Genomic DNA, 21025 nt, shown 5'->3' on the forward strand with positions numbered 1-21025 from the left:
CAGCCGTGTTACGCACAATTTTAGAGCAAGGGTATACCAAGTTTGGAATTAGTGAGCTGAGTAACTCCTCAAAGAAGCAGACCTATGTATAAGGAATCAGAAGGAGCTGAATAAAGAGATGAATGAATTATCTTTCAGATTTATATATTAACTATCGGGGATTGGGCATCCCCAATTTGCTGCCCTGCTTTGATTATCACTAGCCCTGGCAAATGGACAAGGGAAGTTTCAGCAGCGAAGACTTCTCAGCCCTGTTTTCCTAAGATTTGCGGTTCTGTGCACTGCTACAATGGGTAACTTGATGGGGAATTTATCATGAACTATTCTTTGTGCCTTACTAATATGAATTCATTTAAACCTCACAAGAACCCCAGGACATAGGTATTACTATTTATTCCTGTAAAGAGGTTGAAACCAAGTTGCCCAAGAAGCCGAGCCAGAGTTCAGGACACAGGTTGCCTTGAGTCTACAATACACTATATCCCTAAGATCATAAGACCTTCAGAAGCACCTGGCTTGGGGACCGGGATCTTTAGCCAGGTCACCATGACTCTCTTTCCTCTCCTTGGACCCTCTAAGCTGGTTGAAGGTGGTACTCTTTTTCCACTGAGCTAGAACTAAGCCTCCAAATCTATTTCAAACTTTTTTCAGGGACGTTATTAGAATGGGTCAGTGCTAGCATTCCATAGAATGCTCCTTTGCCATCCCTGAGGTTCAGTCCTTCATTTACAGGTAAGAGAAAGAAGCCCCAGAGATGCCATGTGGCTTGAACAAGGTCACAAAGCTTGTTCAATGGCAGGGCTGGGACCAGAACCCAGGTCCCCTGACTTTTAATCCAGTGCTCTGCCGTCTGCTATAACTTGTTCCTGATATATTACTTGCTCTTGAGCCTTTCATGGTATAAATACAACCAAAGATATTGCGTACGTTTTAGTAGTAAAAATATCTAACAGAGTTACAGGAGGGCAGTAAGGGGTGTGCAGAGTGGGTAGGACACAGTGTCACTCCCAGGAAAGGACATCCATGAAGCCAACCTAGAACTTGGGAAACTGACATTCCCCAAAGCAAGCCATCTAATGATCATAATCGACTTGGAAATGCACGCTACCCAGCGGCGGGCATGTTTGTAAGCACACAGGAATGACACGCATCTGACTGCAAAAGGGCTGGTTTCCTTTTTCCTATTGGTTTTTGGACCTTCAGCAGCACAACCCCACTCTGTGCCCTGAAAACGCCTTTAAAGGATTTCTTTCCATGTCATTAGCTCATCCAGTGGGTTGTCAGAAGCGAATGGAAATAAAAATCTGTTATGCATGTTACAGAACTTATTTTAATTCCACCGCTGCATTCTATGGAAATATTTAATAACAATTAGTGGCCCGTGTTAGAGTGATGGAAAAAAGGAAGGCGGGAGAGAAGGTTAGGAAGGACGTGGCAGGGTGTCAAGTCAGTAACTGGGAAGGTTTGCAGTAAGCAGAGCCGCATCAGTGCTGATGGCGGTAGGTGTCTTAGAGAAGGTGGCTGGTGCAGCCTTTTAAAAGAAGAGCCCAGGGCATGTGGTCTGACCCCAGGGTGGGCTGTAAGTAGTGAAAGAGCAGGACCTCAGCCTTCCTGGGTAACTCCAGTTCTTACCCAGTAACTGACACACAAACATGTATAATAAATAAATGCTTACTGGTGGGGCGGGGTCCCTGGGTAGTGCAAACAGTTAGGTGCTAAGCTGCTAACCAAAAGGCTGGTGGCTGGAGTCTACCCAGATGCACCTTGGAAGAAAGGCCTGGAGATCTACTTCTGTAAAAGCAGCCACTGAAAACCCTACAGAGCACAGTTCTATTCTCACTGACATGAGCTGGAATCTATTCCACGGCAACTGGTTTGGGGTTTACGGGAGGGGTAGCGCAGGTGGGCCCAGGGAATACATGCTCAGAGAAAGTGCTGGAAATACAGGAGCTAGCTGGCCAAAACGGTCAGTGTGTAGAGTTGTAAAGGCAGCAGCTTCTCTGAACAGAGTTCCTTGGGGAGCTCGGAGGCCTGCGGGGCCTAAAAAGGCCAGAAGAGCAGCAGCGGAAGGTAAGTTCAGCTGTAGCTCGTGGCAACTTTTAACAGAAGGCAGGAAGCTAACAAGAAAAGAGTTGCAGTATGTCATTCTGGGAAGAAACCACCAGGGACCAGAGGAAGGGTCAGGCCAGGGGTGAGGAATGTCTTTAATTATGAATCATTGACTCATTAAAATAATTCATCCGAGGGTGATGTTTCAAAGAAGTAACCTAGTTCAGAATTTGATGGGTAAATGGAATGGAGGAGGCGGGGTAGGGTTTTGGAAAAGGGAAAACAAAATGCTTTACTGTTTTTTCAGTTAAGAAAATCAAAAACGTTATTCAACTAATTAAACTATGACACTAATAAAAAATGTACTTCAGATAGAGAGAGACAATAACAGAAGAGACAGATACATGCTGCAGGGACATTCAGGAACACCTGTTAGGTGGCCGCTCCTGCAAGTCTTTGAATAAGCCACACACTCTGTTTGGGCCTGTCCTGGGTCCCGTTTAAGCAAAGGGCTTGTCCCCTTCTGGTGCTCTACTGGGTTTGTATCGTACAAGAACTGAAGTGCTCTCTAGTCTACTGAAACTGCTAAAATAACTCAAATCGTCTCTAGCAGCCTAAATGGCATTTAAAATAAATACTGTGAATTCATGAAATGACCAATTACGTTAAGTACCCCTGCCTAGTGTAATCCAAACCAAATTTTACCCCATTCTCCTCAAAACTGAGAGGTGATTTAGTAGTGAGTTCTACAAGAACCAAAATGCAGAGGCCATGCTCTTGGGGCCAAGGAGGACTTGGAGTACCTCCAGTTAATTGTTGCAATTGGTTTGGTACTGGGAAAATAAACATCCTACGTGTCTGTTCAACAGCTTAGAAACCAAACAACCACTAGACAACATAAACCGGCTCCCCATGGTAACGCCTCTGCCATTTTGTCCCACTCATTTCAGGTTCTGACTTCCATTACTTCCTCCTCGGACATCATGTTATTTTTCTCACCGCACGTCTCTGGGCACATGACATGGTTATTCAAAAGTGTTTATGAATCACTCATTCTCCACACGTACCACATAAAGTCCCAGTCACTATGCTTGCCAGGATCCTGCCCTCTCGTGCCCTTTTTTCCTATTTCCATATGTGGGGCAGTTCTACTCTGTCCTATAGGGTCACCACAAGTCGGAATCGACTCGACAGCACTGGGTATGGTTTTGTTTTTTTTATACTGACCTAATTTATAAGGCCTTGTTCAAATGTCTATTCTCTCAAGAAGTGACAGGCTCTATGCTCTCACTGTTCAGACAAAACTAAGTCTCCTTCCTCTTGTCTTCTTTAAGTCTCAACCTCTGGGGCCAGTCCATGCAGCAGGTTCTCTCCCACCCTCTACAGCCCAGGTCAGCCAGCACTGCTCGTGACTTGGGGCCCATGGTCAGGCTGGACCTCTGCTGGCCAGTCCTGAGGCCCCAACATCCTACAGAGGCTCCTGTATCACCCCAAGTTTCAGGAACTGGGTTCTTTTGGGGCTGGTGTCCTGCTGGCCCTCAACCTCAGTCCCTGTGGCTGGGACCTATTAACAGAGTTCTTCCCTAGTCTGATTACCTAGAATATTTCCTCCCCTTTCTAGGGAGAAAAAGAAAGCCTGCATATTTTGAAGTTGTACAGTATAAAGAAGAGGAAATGAGCAGAGATCAGGTATGTGTTCTTCTACTTTACTGTAACCCTATAACTTTCACTGGCATGAATGGGCCAGTCCCTCCTTTATATACCCATATCTTTGTTTGTAATACTCTTGCTTGTAGGCATTAAAAGCTTCTTGATGACCCACTACCACCCACCAAAGGAATTCAAAAGTATTAATTAGGAAGGACATGGACATATTTTGAAAAATCTTATCACAACAGAAGTGTTTGAAGAACTACAGGTACAGATAGAGCGAAGGAAGAAACATCACGGAGAAAAATTCATCAGAATAAGTCCCCACCCACACCCCCAAACTCTCACCAAGATTCTTCTCATTTTCAAATGTACAAAAGACAAATGGGTTGTATTGAATTGGATGCAGATTCAATGAGCATCTCTAATAGCTTCATCTTCTACACCCAGAGTAATTCGGGGAACTTTAACCCCCATCAGGGAGGGAGAGGAAGAAAAAAGTCTATCACTCCTGAGATAGAATCTCATAGAACGATCACTCAACTTCAGAAACCTTACTGGTATTTCCCTTACGCTCCTGCCCTGCAGAAAGAAAGAAACAAATACAACTAATATGCTTACAGCAATGGTACCTAATGTGGAACTTAATGAATACAGGACTTTTTCCTGTAAGAAAAGGCTCTAAGAAAACAAAATCCCTCTTTTGAAAATAATCCAAACTTGAATGATCTTCACATTATTGTGATGTTCGTTAACTTTGCAATTCACTTGAAAAAGCCAAAGCCTCAGCATAATCATCTCCTATTTATACTATTGGAAGAGAGAAGAGAACACATTTTTAAAAATTATGTATTCATTTTTGAGAGTGGAGGGAGTACCTATTACTTCCTTAAACATGCAGGATAGCAACGGTGCTCATTAAAATTAGGATTAATCAAACTGCCTAAATTCTGCCTATACCAAGCAAAAATGCAAGGAAATTCTTATGTGCCCTAATTTCACAGGCTATTAAAAAAGACAACATCCAACTGCATGGCCTATAAAACAACAACAACATGATGAAGTTGCTTACGATTATTTGAGCTACTCCTGAAACCTGAAGATAAGTGTCCATTTTCTGAAGCTAATTTATATTCCTCAAACATGCAGCTGGTTCTCAGTAAGTACTTTTAAGCGAAAGAGACTTAAACCAACCAAAATGCACTAAAACCCTTCACCATAAGCCAGTACAGTTCTAAGTTCTTGGTACAACCAAATCCATTCACTTTTGGCCAATCACGCCACTCAACTCTGAGTCAATCAACAGAGGTTAAGAGGGTTAGGAACATGAAGACCCTTGGGACCCCACCAGTTCCAGCTTTTCCACTTAGCAGATATACAAAACAGCAGACAATCAAAAAACAAATTCTAAAAGTATTTAGAATACAACTTATTGCTATTTTTAATAGCTTGTTCTTCTGTATCTTTGTTTCGTCATTTGAAAAGTAGAGATGAAAGGCAGTTTGTATTCCTTGAACACTTTGGATAGGAAATGGTGTGAGGCAACTGATGACTGACTAGGCAACAGGAAGAGTGCCCCTTTGCAGAATAAACCATAGTCAACCTTCCAGACACACGTGGACGTTACAAGACAGCAAGGAATACGTATACCTCCACAATGAAAAAAGTGCCAGACACCCAAGACATCCCTTGCTAGCCCAAGCACTAGAAACATGTAAAGGTGTTTACTTTTATACACCCATTTATGCTACTGTCACATCCCAACTGCCACGTAATCCTAATTTCACCAGCAGCCAAATACTGCTAGAATATGGCGCCAGTGAGATCAGACCAAAGACGCAGTCCTTACAAGCCTGGTTTCAGACTAACAATCCGCAGTTATCAAGAGACTTGACAAAGAAGAAATAAACAGGGCTGGACCAACAGACCCAATTCACAACACTCACTTCTTTGAAGTGTGCCCCCTGCGGAGCAGGGCAGACTGCCCTGATGGACACCAAGCAGAGGAGGAATCAAGGGTGGTGGTGGGAAGGAGGGGAGTGCTCTAGAGACCTACCTTGCAGAAGGGCTCCATTTCTCTTAAAGAAGGTGCTGCCCGGCCAAATGGGTGGACCTGATGTGCTGAAACAAAAGAGAAACAAGCATAAGGCAATCTGATCTCATTTACACTCACCTCTACTCCCAACAACCCCTTCTCCAACATTCACTAAAATGGCCTCAAAACATTTCCCCAATCATACATTATTTAGACTCTCTGGAAACACATCTTTAAAAACTGTGAGGTCAGTTTTAATTACAAACAGGCTTCATATTTAACACTGCAGAATGTGTCTACATGAGTATTCTTCTCTACAGCATCCTGGTTACCATCTTGACCTTGCCCCCTCCAAGGCACTGAATTCATCTGTCAGGCAAACAAAACCAAGTGGCTAATTCATATGGTTCAATGTCACAGCTTATAACTTAAGGGTATTTGGTGACATGCTCATAATTTTATGAATTTTTTGCAGCGAAGAATTCCTGCCCATGTAATCTGAGACCAAAGAGTTTGTCAACAATTCCTGGCACCACTTGCCTGTTACAAATGCAAACTTCCTTTTCTTAGCATTTCAACCCCCAGATCCTTAATATACAGAGATGACCTTGCTCGACTTCCTCCTTATCCACAGCCTCTTGTTTTTAATCCTGTTTTCAATTTCTTGGCTTAAAATGTTGCCTTCCATCGCCTACAAAACATTTTGCAGATAGGCTGCCATCCATAGTCTGGGACAGGAGAAGCAAGAAAATAAAGATCAATATATCACAAAGACACTAACTGAATTTTCAGAGGAGCATTTTCACTGTTTTAAGACATCCAGTGAAAAACTTTATCACCAAGCCAGCCTTAGTAAAATACCCTTAAAGTAGAAAGTAGGCTATTCTAAATCAAGGATTGGTTGAGATTAATGTTAGTTAGCAAGCAAATGCACTTAGTCACAAATGTTACAACGTCCAACCCGAGAGCCACTATAAATTACTTTCACCAAAATAGTACATGGCAAATGATACTGGTTAATGTACTATCAATCACCTTCAACAATAAAAAAAATCAAAAGTTGGTCTGAATAATATATTTTAAGTTCAACGTGTGCGCACACATACCAACACACAAACACACACAAGGAGTTAAGATATCAGAAGGCCTGTACACTGAACACCTCACCAGTCAGTGAGGCCCTCTGGTACTGCGAGATAGTGATGCCGTTAACAAGAAGGAGAAATGTCAACGAAACATTCTGTTGACCAGAATTTCCTTGCCAGAGGTACAGTTAGCATAGCACATATAGGGATATATTACATGATTGGGTAGGATACATGGAGCAAAGAAGAAAAGAGCTATAGCATAAAAATACCATCAAACATCAAAATATCGTCAAATGTGCTAGCAAGCACACACTAGGCACCTTGATGTAAATGAACTTCTATTTTTTTTTGGCTTTACTTTGTTTGGGGCCTACTACACTCAGAGTGAGTCCCTGGGTGCCACGAATGGTGAAGAACTCAACTACTAGCTGAAAGGTTGGCGGTATGAACTCACCCAGAGGTGCCTTGGAAGACAGACCTGGTGATCTGCTTCCTACACATCACGGCCTTGAAAACCCTATGGAGTGGTTCTACTCTGTACACATGGGGTCGCCATGAGTCAGAATCAACTCAATGGCAACTAACAACAGCGATATATGTACTCAGGGTAAATGAGGCAGTGGTGGTTCCATGGTAGAATTCCTGCCTTCCACGCAGAAGATCCAGGTGCGATTTCTGGCCAACGCACCTCGAGTACAGCCACCACCTGTCTATCAGCAGAGGCCTGCATATTACTATGATGCTTATCTTAGTCATCTAGTGCTCCTATAACAGAAATACCACAAGTGGATGGCTTTAACAAAGAGAAATTTATCTTCTCACAGTCTAGGAGGCTAGAAGTCCAAATTCAGGGTGCCAGCTCCAGAGGAAGGCTTTCTCTCTCTGTTGGCTCTGGGCGAAGATTCTTGTCATCAATCTTTCCTTGGTCTAGGAGCTTCACAGCGCAGTGACCCTGGGCCCAGAGGACATGCACTTCTGGCTCTTCTTGCTTGGTAGTAATGAGGTCCCCCTGTCTCTCTGCTCTTTTCTCTCTTTTATATCTCAAAAGAGATTGACTGAAGATACCCTTTAATCTTGAAGACTGAGTCCTGACTAATCAACATAACTACCTCTAATCCTGCCTCATTAACATCATAGAGGTAGGATTTATATCACATAGGAAAATCACATCAGATGACAGAACTGTGGACAATCATACAATACTGGGAATCATGGCCTAACCAAATTGATACACATTTGTGGGGGACACAATTTAATCCATAGCAATGCTGAACAGGTTTCAGTGGAGCTTCCAGACTAAGATGGACCAGGAAGAAAGGTCTACTTCCAAAAATCAGCCAATGAAAACTCTGTGGATCACAATGGTCCAATCATGGGGACGGTGCAGGGCCAAGCATCATTTCATTCCACTGTGCATGGGGTCGCCATGAGCCAATGGTAGCTAACAAAAACAACACACTCACAGTAAGTGAGAGTAATGCATCTCAGATATGGCTTTCCCCGCAGCCTTGACTCCCAGTTCTGGCAGCTGTGGCCTCTGAGTTGCCCAGGACAACAGTGGTCACAGCTGTGGTCTCTCAGATGCAGGATGGTGGCAGCAAGCTGGTTTCTCTTCTATCTGTCTCCTTTCCTATTCCACTTTTGGGCTTTTTAATGCTCAAAGTTGCATGAAAAATAATGTGCATGAAAACGCTTAAGATTATCCTTTAACAACTCCAGCCAGCTCCCGGGATTTTGCCATCTTATTTTTATAAGAAAGCAGGAAGCAGCAAGCTGGCTGTTCCCAATACTAAATCACCTGATTTATAAAGATAACTAAAACTGAGAACGTCATTACAGAGGAGTTGGTGCTTCCAGAGAATTCAATAATTGAGTACCACTGCAGGAGCCTGAATATCCAGCTTACTTCCATTCAAATCTCCTCTTTATCCTGACCTTGATTTGGATGAAAACTGAGTAGACACCAGGGATGGAGCAAACGTGGGGAACTGAGGTCAGACAAATCCAGTGGTTTAGATAAGGAAACTTCTTTGTGTGATAAAAAATCTACCTAGAGACTTCTACAACATCCTTTTAATGGACTTAAGTCACTGATCAGTATTCTACAGCCCTTCTGCTGTAATGTCCATCTGATCTCTATTCTAGTGGACGAGAGATGTGGACTGGCCCACCCACATGCTCTAACCCGGCCCTGATGTAACTGATAAATTCAGTCTCTTTGGATCTTGCACAGAGTAAGCTAAATTGGTTTTTGTAATGCTAACGACAAAGCTTTTGAGTTCATCAGCCCCATATTCTACACACGCTTCTTTACATAGATGGTCCCTCGAAATGACATCTTCTAACTTGTTAGGAGATTCAAAGGTTTATTAAGTGCTTGGTGCTGAGAAAGACATGGAGGGGAAAAAAAAAAAATGACGGCCTCTATGAGTCCCTGGGTAGCACACACTTAAGGTTAAGTGCTCAGCTATCAGCCAAAAGGTTGGCAGTTTGATTCCACCAGAGGTGCCTCAGAAGAAAGACCTGGCAATCTACTTCCAAAAGGTCACAGCCATTGAAACCACTATGGAGCACACAGTTCTTTGATACACATGGCGTCACCATGAATCTGAATCGACTTGACAGCAAACGGTTGGTTGGTCAGAAACGTACTATCATACAGACCTAGCTCCAACCTATGACTCTATCTAAAGAGACAAGAAATACCTACAGAAAGGCCAATGGTTATGGTTCTAAGGGTTGTAAGTTATACGGTAGTGAACTAATTATTTTCCTCCATTTGGAGTCGTCCCTAGCTCACTGGCCTTTAAAGCTCAAAGTTAATTGAAAAAAAAAAAAAATCCAACAGCTTAACGGTGTATATTAAGCACAAGAATTCAGAGAAGAAACCATTCGTTAAGGCCTTTGTGGAAGAAACCAGAACCATGCTGCAAACCACCTATTCATGGTGGAAAGTCAAGAGGATGGGTATTGTGATTGAATCGTGTTCCCCCAAGATATGTACCGAAGTCCTGGCCCCTACACCTGTGGGGGTGGCCTTGTATGGAATAGGGTTTTCTTTGTTGTGCTAGTTAGGTCATGCCCAAGTAGGGTGGGTCCTAAACCTAATCACTTCTGAGTAATGAAGAGAGCAGAAGAGACAGAGACATACACAACAGGGGAAGACAGACACCAAGGATACCTAAGGAATGCCAAGGAACCCCAAGGAACTCCTGAGGCTACTGACAAAAAAGGACCTCCCCCTAGAGCAATGCTCTGAATTCAGACTTCTGGCCTTCTGAGCTCTGAGAATATAAACTTGTTCTTTAAATGTACCCATATGTGGTATTTTTTTGTTACAGCAGCAGCAGTTAACTAAGACAAGGGGATAGGGTGAGTAGGGGGGCTGCAAGGGGAGGAGGAGTACTCTCCATACTCAGTCACTTAAATAGCCTCTCCCATCCACTGCCATCAACTCAATTCCAACTCACAGCGACCTCATAGGGTTTCCAAGGTTGTAAATCTCTATGAAGCAGACTGCCATATCTTTTTCCCAAGGAGCCACTTGTGGTTTCAAACTGCTGACCTTTCGGTTAGCAGTCCATCGCTTTAACCACTGCACCATCAGGGCTCCTTTAAATGGCTTCTTGAAAAAACAACCCATTGCTCTGGAGTTAATTCTGACTCATACAGACCCTAGAGGACAGAGTAGAACTGCCCCCACGGGGTTTCCAAGGAGAACTGGTGGTTTCAAACTGCCAACTTTTCGGTTAGCAGCCGTAGCACTTAACCACTCTGCCACCAGGGTTTCCTGCACCACCAGGGGCCTCTTAAATCCAGCCAAGTGGGTTTTGATCACCTAATGACTATGCTCACACTGCCTGACACTGGGATGGCAAGTTACCATTTACAGAGCATAGTACTTAATACCTCCCCGCAGACCCTCCAATCCTGTCAGGCAGGCATTCTACAGACAAAGAGATGGAGGCCGCAAGAGGTGAAACGACATGACCAAGGTGCCACATGGCTAGTTAGTGACTGACACAAGACCAGACCAAGGCTTCCAGGGCCAGCCCATTGTACCACAGAGACACACACAAATCAACGGCCCAATTTCATTTCTAATCTTCCAGTCTTCTAGGACGAAACTCTCAGCTTTCCTTCCCCACGGCAGAAGGCTATGGATGGTATTTCGCTAGGAATCTCTCCAAGGCAAAGTCCCAGGCTAGAAAAAGCAATCAGGCTAACCATATGTGAAAGGCAGACAAGCCGGCACATATTAGCAGAAACAATACAACACAGGCGCCCCAAATGTCTCATTTTAATAACGCTCTAGCAAAATTCCATGACCTTCAGCAGGGTAAGCCAAGCCAACTTGGTGACAAAGGAAGCCGACCAATAGGTTAAGGGGGCCTTGCCAGCCAGGCAGGTAGTCTGTGAACTGCATTTGAGAACATGGATCCAGCTGACCATTAAACCCAGTGCTGAGCCAGCAAATTCCAAGAGATGAGCTACACAGTTCTCAAACAGCACGCCCAGTGTCTACCAAGGCCTCTCGGCCAGGGATCGATTACCCAATACACAAAGTAGGCACAGGCTTACTTGTGCTTACTTACTCATCTGTAGTGCACAATTTCACACGTTTTTTACCACATCACAGATGTGAAATTGTGCACTATAGATTAGCAAGTAAACACAAGTAAGCCCGTGCGTACCCTGCTTACTGGTTAATCCACCTCTGCTGCAGCCCGAAAGAATTCCCAAGCCTCAGACTCTCGGCTGCATTATTTCAAGTTCCCCAGGGACACCCTAAGTCAACAGGTACTGCAGTGCTAAGGTGGTTCTTGGGATAATGATGTGATCTGTCACATGTTTTCTCCATACCCGGGAGCTTTAATCATTGTGAGAATTGGCTGATGGGTAACCGAGACCCTGGGAGGTTCTGGCAAGACCCCTCCTGTATTCTCCAGCCTGACGTTTCTTGGGTCAAATGAAAATCAAAATAAGAAAGTATTTTTTTCGAAGAACCTGGCTGGTATATCTAGAAGGGAGAAGAGGAAGGAGTCTGGAAGAAGTGAATCGAAGCACAAGAGTTTGGAGCAGTGTTATGGGTTGGTTTGCATCCTCCAAAATCAGCGTCCTAACCCCTACACTGGTGAACATTACTTTGCGGAAATAGGGTTTTTCTTTGCAGATATTATCAGTTAACAAAGTCATATGGGAGTAGGGTGGGTCCTAATCCTAATCCCTTCTGAAACCAATTTCCATAGAGTCCATTCAGACTCATGGCGCTCCCATGTGTCACAGGAGAATGTGCTCCGAAGGTTTCCCAGTGGCTGTTTTTTTTGGAAGCAGATCGCCAGGCCTTTCTTCTGAGGCACCTGAGTGGGCTCAAATCTCTTTTATAAGAGAGGAAGGCACAGCATCAGAGTCATGCATGGGGGAAGACAGCCAAGGACCACCAAGAAATGCCTGGGGCTACAAGAAACTGAAGGAGACAAGGAAGGACCTTCCTTCTCCTAGAGTCTTCAGAGAGAATATGACTCTGCTGATGCCCTGAATTTGAACTTCTAGCCTTCGGAACTGTGAGAAAATAAAATTGCTGGTTTATAAACCCACCCACCTTGTGGTATTTTGTAATGGCAGCTGTAAGAAACTAAGACAGGCAGGGAAGGACCATCCATCCACCTTCTGAGCCTCTGAGGCTCCCATCAGTACACTGGCCAAGCTTCACAGGGTCCCATTAGAGCAGAATGGGCTCTCAGCACACAAAACAACACAAAGCCCAAACCGACTGGGGAAGATAAAGGGGTATGGTGGGACTGTTGCTGGGTTCCACTGAGTCAAATCCGACTCACAGCAATCCTTTAGGACACAGTAGAACTGCCCCAGAGGGTTTCCTAGGCTGTAAGTCTTTATAGGAGCAGGTCACCAGGTCTTTGCCCCCATGGAGCAGCCGGTGGTTCGAACTGTCGACCTTTTGGTTAGTAGCCAAGTGTTTACCATTCACTGCTTCTTAAACAGGGCTCCTTCACAGTGGGACTAGCCTACTCCAATCTAGTACTTAAGGCCAGAGCTTGCCCTCTGCTCTTTATATAGCTGAGTGCAGACACGGGTCATATTCTTAGAACTGGAAGCGACTGTGAAGCAATCCCTTTGGCTGTATGGCATCAACCATTAGATTGTTTTCCCAGGAATGAAACAGCCAAGGCAGCTGCAATGAAGGGGAGATTCCCCCCACCGGGGGGGAAGGGGTTAGAATTCTATTGGTTTCACTTGTATTGATTAATCACCAGGAAATAAAAAACCCAACATGATACCTACAGACCCACTGGGTGAAGGAAGCCAGGGAATGAAATTTGGAACGCGGCAATCAGAGCAGTTGGGATAGAGAGACATGAGTGGGGTGGTCTCGAGTTTCACAAAACATCACTCACAACTGAGGAGGTTCACTCAGAGTACTACTGAAAATAAAAAGTTCTCAAGGACATTCTAGACACTTTTGCAACTTTCAAGTAATAAAGTCTAAGCATCTTAGCCATTAGGGGCTCCTCAGTGGCCACCTGGTCCAAAGTGTTGTACAGTGGAGAGAGCATGGGGTTTGGACTCAGAAAACGTGTCCACATGAATCACAAGCTGAAGGTCTTTTAACCTGTTGATGTCTCAATTCTACGCCTGCAAACTATGACAGGGTCTAGGTTGTGAGAATGAAATGATGATACATGTAAAAAAAAAAAAAAAAGATGCTCCGTGAGCTGCAAAAATCCCAGAGGCATGGTGATTATTAACAAGAACACTGCAGTTTAGAGAAGGTACCTGACACACTCATTGCCACAGAGCAATTCTGCAGCAGGTCTTGGCACTTCCCCCTACACCTTGTCCACTCTCCCAGCTTTGCGCTTTTCTTCATCCTGCCACAGATGAGTTATCTGCACTTCTCCCCTTCCTCTTTTTTTAACGATGCTTTGAGACTCCTAATTGCAAACGTTTCTCAGTCCAAAGTAGCAAGAAACCATTTCTAAAAATCGATGGGCTGGAAGAAGCATCTTCACAGATGCCCCCTACTCTGAAGGAGGCTGGTAAAAAGATAATTCTATGTGGAATCCTCTGGGTGACTTTTCAGGGTCGCATCATCAAAGGCAGAAGAGGACAGGTGGAAACATACCAGGCCTGGCTGACTTTCAGAGGCTGACAATTGTTGGGATGGTACTACTGACACGATTAAACACAACTGTCCAAGACCACAAAGGCCACAACTGAGAGAATATCCAGACTACTCTGAAGGCAAAACACTGACTTTGATGGTTAAATTTTATGTGTCAGCTTGGCTAGGCTGCAGTTCCCAGTGGGTCTGCCATACACTAGACTAGTTGCTGTTCCACCATGTAATATAATATAATCATCTCCTATAATATACATTAATATATATAATGTAATCTAATGTAACCTAAAACATCAAGCAGTTGTAATGTAATCAATCAATCATTCCTTGGGGTGTGTTCTGACTTTCAGACTATAAAACAGCTATTCTGGCAGCACTTGCTCTCTGGACTCTACACTCTTCCCATCACCTGGCCTACAGATGGAACACAAGCCTGCAGGGGTCTCCAACCTGCCACCTGACCTACAGATTTTGGACTTTGCAGCCCCCACAATTTCATGAGCCAATCCCATAATGTAAATCAATCTCTCTCTCTCTCTCTCTCACACACACACACACAATTCTTACGTGTGTGTGTCTCACTGATTCTGTCTCTCTAGAGAACCCTAAGACGATGATAAAGGTAAGAAATGGAATCACTTTGCACCTTAGCCAAACGTTAAATCTGGAGCCTTATCCTCTGAACCAATTACACACATTTTACGTGTCCCAGGATTGACAAAGCCCTGGATATGCTGGGCCTAAAATGGCTGTGAGAATCTGACATAGTGGCAACTGCTCTTTTAAAACAAGAAAATAAGATCTGTTTTGTTATTTTAAATATATCAATGTTTCATCATGTTCCACCACGCATGCCACGAAGTTTAGGGCTTCACTCCTTGGACACATTTGACAACCGCTGTTGACCTACAGGAGGGTTTCTTAAGCTTGGTACTATCGACATCTGGGATTAGATAATTATTTCCAATGGAGAGCTGTCCTGTGCATTGTCAATGTTTAACAGCATCCCCTGATCCACTAGGTGCTAGTAGCAACCCCCTCCTCAGTGTGACAACCAAATATGTCTCCAGACATTGCCAAATGTTCCCTGGGGGATGAAATCGCCCCTGATTGAGAACCACTGACTTCATGCAATCCACCTAAGCTGGTCCCAATCTTCTCTCCACTCATCATATCCCAAACCTCCCTCCCCACAGCTCAGTAGGCAACGTCACCTCCTCTTTTCGAAAACCAAAGGCATCCGCCATGAGCTCATTCATCCTCTGATACTTCTACTTGCATCTGTACCCTCTTCCTTGCCAGCATCGCCATTGTTTCTCTTTACTATGGAATCTCTCTTCCCTCCATTACTCCCCCATCTCCATGGGTACTTCCTCCGCCTCAGTGACTTCCTACCTTATCCAACATCAAACACAAGCTTGTCTCCAAATCCTCCTCAACTCCCATGACTCTGCCATTCCCTAACAAGCCCGTGAGCCAAGCACCAAGAGCCCATGCCTCCACTCCTCCACGTCACTGTCTCCCTTGGACTGGCTGCCATCGTCTTACTGTCAAAGGTCACCAGAGACTTTCCAAGCACCCAGACTTTCCAGGGTAACTGCCCTGGATGGCACTACAGCCTTTCTCCTCTCCTACCCCATGCCCTTCCTCACGACTCACATGAAAGGCTTTTTCTTTCTGATTATACAAACTATTACTTTTGACATTGTTGTTACTGTCTTTAGGTGCCATCGAAGCAGCTTCAGCTCATACATAACAGAATGAAACGATGCCCGGTCCTGCATCATCCTCACAATCATTGCTACGTTTGAACCCAAATTTGACATTAACTCTTTAAAATCTTTTCCACTTTTAGTCTTCAAAATGTCCTTCTAGCCTGCTTCCCCTCTCTCCCACTCCTTTCTAGGTATTCTGCTAGCTCTTTGTCAGGCCTTGGCTCCATAACTACAGGCATTCCTAGAATGTCAGCCCTCTCATCTTGTCTACTCATATTCCTTTCCTAGAAGAGTTCACTGACTCATGAAAAAGCTGGGTTTTCAATTCTACACCTTGAGTCTAATCTTGTCTCCAGACTCTGGAATATATCCAGATTCTAGACTCTGGCTGTCTTAGACATAGCACTGGGCCATCCCACCTCTGCCTCAGTCTTTAGTTCCCACTGGCACTTCCCACACTGCCTGAGATTTATCAGTGTACTGGCCTGTCTTCCCTGTCCCATGGTGTACTCACTCCCTGAGACACCATGAGCCGTCTCCTTTCTTTTCCTGAATCCCTAGTCCCTACTGCTTAGAGCTTGGACGGCACCTATCAAATGTTTGTTGAAAAAATAAAATATTACAATTTTACAGAATAGAAGGAAAAACTGACTCAGCCTTTGGCGATTACCCTATAAAATGCTCAGACTGAAAATTGTGGTGTCTCAGACACCTTCCTCTCCCATATGCCTTGTCTTCGGTCACCCACTCCTGCCAACCTTTTCTTTTACTGTCTGCTTGTGTTTCTACTCCCAGGCCCTGCATCAATTCATGTGGAGACATCCCAACCAGCATCCTAACCCGTCTCCCCCAGCCCTACCCATGCTGCCTAACACCTTCACAGCCTTCTCAAAGCACAGCATCATCATATGGTCTACCTGGTCACCTTTCTCCCCAGGGTCCACCAGTTGGTTTGCAAGCTGTCCTCCAGAAAACGCTCAGGAGGCACCTCTGGTGCTGTCCACAGTAGGGATGGGAATCTAGATGAAGAGAGGTCACTCTAGGTCCTGCCCCAACACCACAGAGCATCTCATTTTTCCTATGTCTTATGTATTGAGGTTCCACTGTTCAAAGAGAGAAACTGAGGAACAGAAATTGACAGATTCTTCTGAGTGAATAGGAACATTCACAAAAGTCACTGACCGATATGAAATGTACCCAAGAACAGATAAGAAGATGTGGACACAGATAATCATAAATTCGTAAACCCCTTCTGGGATAAGAGGAGCCCTGGTGGTGCAGTGGTTAAAGCTCACCAGAGGTCGGCAGTTTGAACCCACCAGCTGCTCCGCGGGAGAAAGATGTGGCACGTCTACTTCTGTAAAGATATACGGCCTCAGACACCTTATGGGGCCGTTCTACTCTGTCCTCTGGGGTCAATATAAGTCAGAATCAACTCAACATCAACGGATTCCCTGGGATAAGACAACTGTGATAACCATGAAGCCCTTTGAAGCTGATCTTGTGCAAAGAATGTAACATAAAGGCAATTTCAAATGAATGAGGGCTGTGTTAGCCAATCTCAGGAAAGGGAGCATAATTTCAATCAATCATGTTGAAACTAGCCAATGGCTATATTTTACTCTGTTTCCTCCTCTTCTCGTTAAAGGGCTTCTTGTAACTAGCCTGCATTGTGCCATTTGTTTCTTAGAAATAAAACGGTCTCCCTGTATGCATACGGAATAACTGCTCGAATAAGCCCTATACATAGTCATGCATTGCTTAACGTCCAAGATACGTTCTGTGAAATGCGACATTAGGTGATTTGAATGTTGTGCAATTATATACAGGCAGTCCCCAGATTACAAACAAGTTCTGCTCCTAAATCTGTCTTTAAATCGAATTTATACGTAAATCAGAACAGTCAGGTACATTTGTTATCTATTAGTCAAAAGTCTGTCTTAGTATATAGTGTACCTTTCCACGCATAAACTAAACCAAACCCACTGCCATCAGGTTGATTCCGACTCATAGCGACCCTAGAGTAGAACTGCGCTACAGGAAATTCTTTACAGAAGCAGACTGCCATATCCTTCTCCCTCTTTCTATGCATGAAAAACATTAAATACTTCCAGATACACTAAAACATCTTTTACATAATAATACAGTAATAATAATAATGTTTTGATGCATGCCACAAAGTAGCGCCCGTTATTATGAACCACTGTTCTATACCTCAAATTCTGAATGTAACAGGCTTTATGGGGCTTGGTTCACAACTATGGGTTTTATGTAAGTCAAATGTTCATAAGCCTCAGACTGCCTGTATAGACTTATGGGACCACAGACACATACGCAGTTGGATGCTGCTGTAATGGATGTTATGTGGCACATGAACATACCTTATTTGAGCTTTTTTTTTTTTTTTAACGCTACCTACATTTTCAATCGTTTGGTGGCTACAAAAGTGTCTGAATATCAATAGCTCATAGGGTCATGTTCAGTGGGTTCTCTGCTCCTCAGAAACCCTCATATTCTTCCCCAATATTCCCAGCCCTCAATATATTTCTATGGCCTGTCTGGACCAGTTCTGTCCCCCATCGCCTGGCATGCCGGCTGCATACACCTTCTCTTCACCTGCTCAAGTCCCATCATCCTTTAAGGATCAACTCAGATACCAAGTCCTCAGGGAAACTTCCGGTCACTCCTAACCTGGGACTACTTCTTCTGTGAATCCCTCTAACAATTCCTGTCTGCGCAGCTCTTTTGAGAACTGATGATATTCTGAGCCGTTTCCTGTTCTGATGTCTCATACATCTAATTCACTTTCCATAGTTGTGTGTGTCTCCACTTTCCGCGAGAGCAAAAACCCCTCAAGGGCAGACACGAAAACGAGTTCCCTCCCAGGACTTGGCCAAGTTCTCTGCACAAGGAAGATGGTGGTCACTATTCTACTAAGTAATTCTGAAAAATAGTAGGAATGCTACCTGCATGTCCCATAGAATTATTTCAAACACTGAGGATTTTTTTTTTAAATCTCTTGTATACATAATTGAATTTCTTACAATGGAACTAGCCTATATAGTGACATTACTTCTTCTTCCTCTATGATCATCTCAGATAAAAACAAAAATGGAAACAAACTTGCAAATCTCATCACTGATGGTAATAAGTTAGGTAACTCAGATTACTCTTTTCTGTGATTTCTTGATTACTTATGAATATATAAATAACTAGATAAGTACCTATATATTATAGATAATATGGAATGCACGTTTGGGTATCCTGAAGAAATTCTGCTTAAGACCACAGCTCTGATTTTGGATGCCTATAGCTCAGAATGGGGAAACCCTGGTGACGTAGTGGCTAAGTGCTCCGGCTTCTAACCAAAGGGTCGGCAGTTCGAATCCACCAGGCGCTCCTTGGAAACTCTGTGGGACGGTTCTACCCTGTCCTATAGGGTCGCTATGAGTCGGAATCCACTCGACCACACTGGGATTTATAGCTCAGAATACATCTTATGAGCAGATGCAGAGGCGTTTACCATTATCTTTGTGCTACACAGTTTTCAATTTTACATATGAAAACCAAGGCATCATTCAGCATAAAGTGCATTATTTGCATGATATATTTGCATTTGTAAAACACCCACATTTACTTTTACAGCTTAATGGGCCCCCATTTAAATGGGCCAACTATATAAATGAAGCTCACTGGTTCTCAACTCAATGGTGCTGATAAGAAAACTACTCCTTTTAAATGCAAATAAGCCTACTAATCACAATTAAAATGGTGGAGTTGAGGAAAGCTAAGCAGCTGTTCAAAGTCCTGGGCCAGTCAGGTCCTAACTTAATCTCCTGAGCGGTCTGGGGCTTCCCCAGGGGCTCTGTGCCCTGAGCCTCTGGGATAAACTTGTCTGAAAGGGGGCCAAAAGACACAGCTCCTGAAGCTGTGTGGCCCAGCCCACCTGGGGTAGCAACCCAACCCTTTCCACAGGGCCAGATTCTAGCCAATCTAGTTCAAAGGACAAAGGAGCAGATATGAGGTGCTTTTGAAAAACTCAGAGGAAAAGACACGCATATGAAAAGTTAAATTTAACTGTTTAAGATATTAACATGATTAATGCCAGGAGGCAGCACAAGAGACATTCCCTACTGGCTGTTCCTACTGAATGGCTGAACAGTCCCTGGGTCCCAAGGAGCTGGTTTGCTCACCCCCTCATTTTCCACTTAGAGCCCCGTGGCTCAGTGGTTAAGAGCTTGGCAGTTCGAATCTATCAGCCACTCCTTGGAAACCCTACGGAGCAGTTCTACGCTGTTCTATAGGGTCGCTGTGAGTCAGCATCGACTCTATGGCAATGGGTTTGGTTTTTCTGGTTTTATTTACCACTCATTTGTTCACTGAATAAACATGCTTTTGGACCTACTATAGGTAGGCATCTGAGAACACAGCAGTGAATAAACAGTCCTGTCCTCAAAGAGGCAGACACATGGCTGGGTAAGTAGATAAAATAAAGTTTTCACGGTGTACGAAGATGACACTCACCACTGGACGCCCAGCTGTGAGGCCACTGCCTCTGAGTCCCTCCATTACTATGCTGTGAATGAAACTGGACACTAGAACCTTCTAGACAATGTCCCTCTTGGTGGGCACAAACCATGGACAATTCCCTTGATCCTCATCTGTCCCCCTTCTCTGAATTCCAACAGCCCTGCCATCAGCATACCAACTGTCTTGTGGTTCCCCAGCTGTTTCCAGGGAAACGACAGAGCCTCCAAAAGTGCCATCGACCTCACTCAGCAGGCCTAATACACAGTATGTGCTCAAAAAATACTGTCTATTACCACATCCCAGAGAGTAGCCCCTCAATATACTCCTGGGGAGTTGGAACCTGGATTCCACCCCACGGAATCGCTCCATCTCAGCATCACTGTCCCACAATACAGAAACCAACCTACCTCAAGGAGCAGCTTGTACAAGGCTGGTTAAGTCAAGCAATGGGGATGGCACACGTACTGCCCAATACCAAACCCATTGCCATTGAGTCGATTCCGACTCATAGCAACCCTACAGGAAAGGACAGAACTGCCCCATAGAGTTTCCAAGGAGCACCTCGTGTATTTGAACTGCCAACCTTTCGGTTAGCAGCCATAGCAGTTAGTTAACCACTACACCACCAGGGTTTTCACTGCCCAGCACAGCTGACGCTAATAACATCACCCCTCCTCACTCCACTGAACATATACAGCTTTCAGAGAAAGGACCTCAGTAATACAGACAAAAGTCACTACAACTTAAATTTACGTTTTTGGGCTTTTAGGCATCAAAAGGCATATTCGTTTAACCCACATTTTTGACAGTCTGAGTC

General features: G+C 44.2%; 1 protein-coding gene across 11 annotated transcripts in view; it reads right to left on the bottom strand.

Annotated features, from left to right (window-relative positions):
- Positions 1-21025, bottom strand: part of FOXN3 (forkhead box N3) — a 466036-nt gene that overhangs the window by 128569 nt on the left and 316442 nt on the right. For all 11 annotated transcript variants that reach the window (XM_049898928.1, XM_049898935.1, XM_049898925.1 and 8 more), the window contains one exon: positions 5756-5820. In XM_049898928.1, coding sequence (XP_049754885.1) covers positions 5756-5820 — 65 coding nt within the window. The remainder of the gene's footprint in view (positions 1-5755; positions 5821-21025) is intronic.

This window comes from Elephas maximus, chromosome 10, assembly GCF_024166365.1.
Source record: "Elephas maximus indicus isolate mEleMax1 chromosome 10, mEleMax1 primary haplotype, whole genome shotgun sequence".
Lineage (NCBI taxonomy): Eukaryota > Metazoa > Chordata > Mammalia > Proboscidea > Elephantidae > Elephas > Elephas maximus.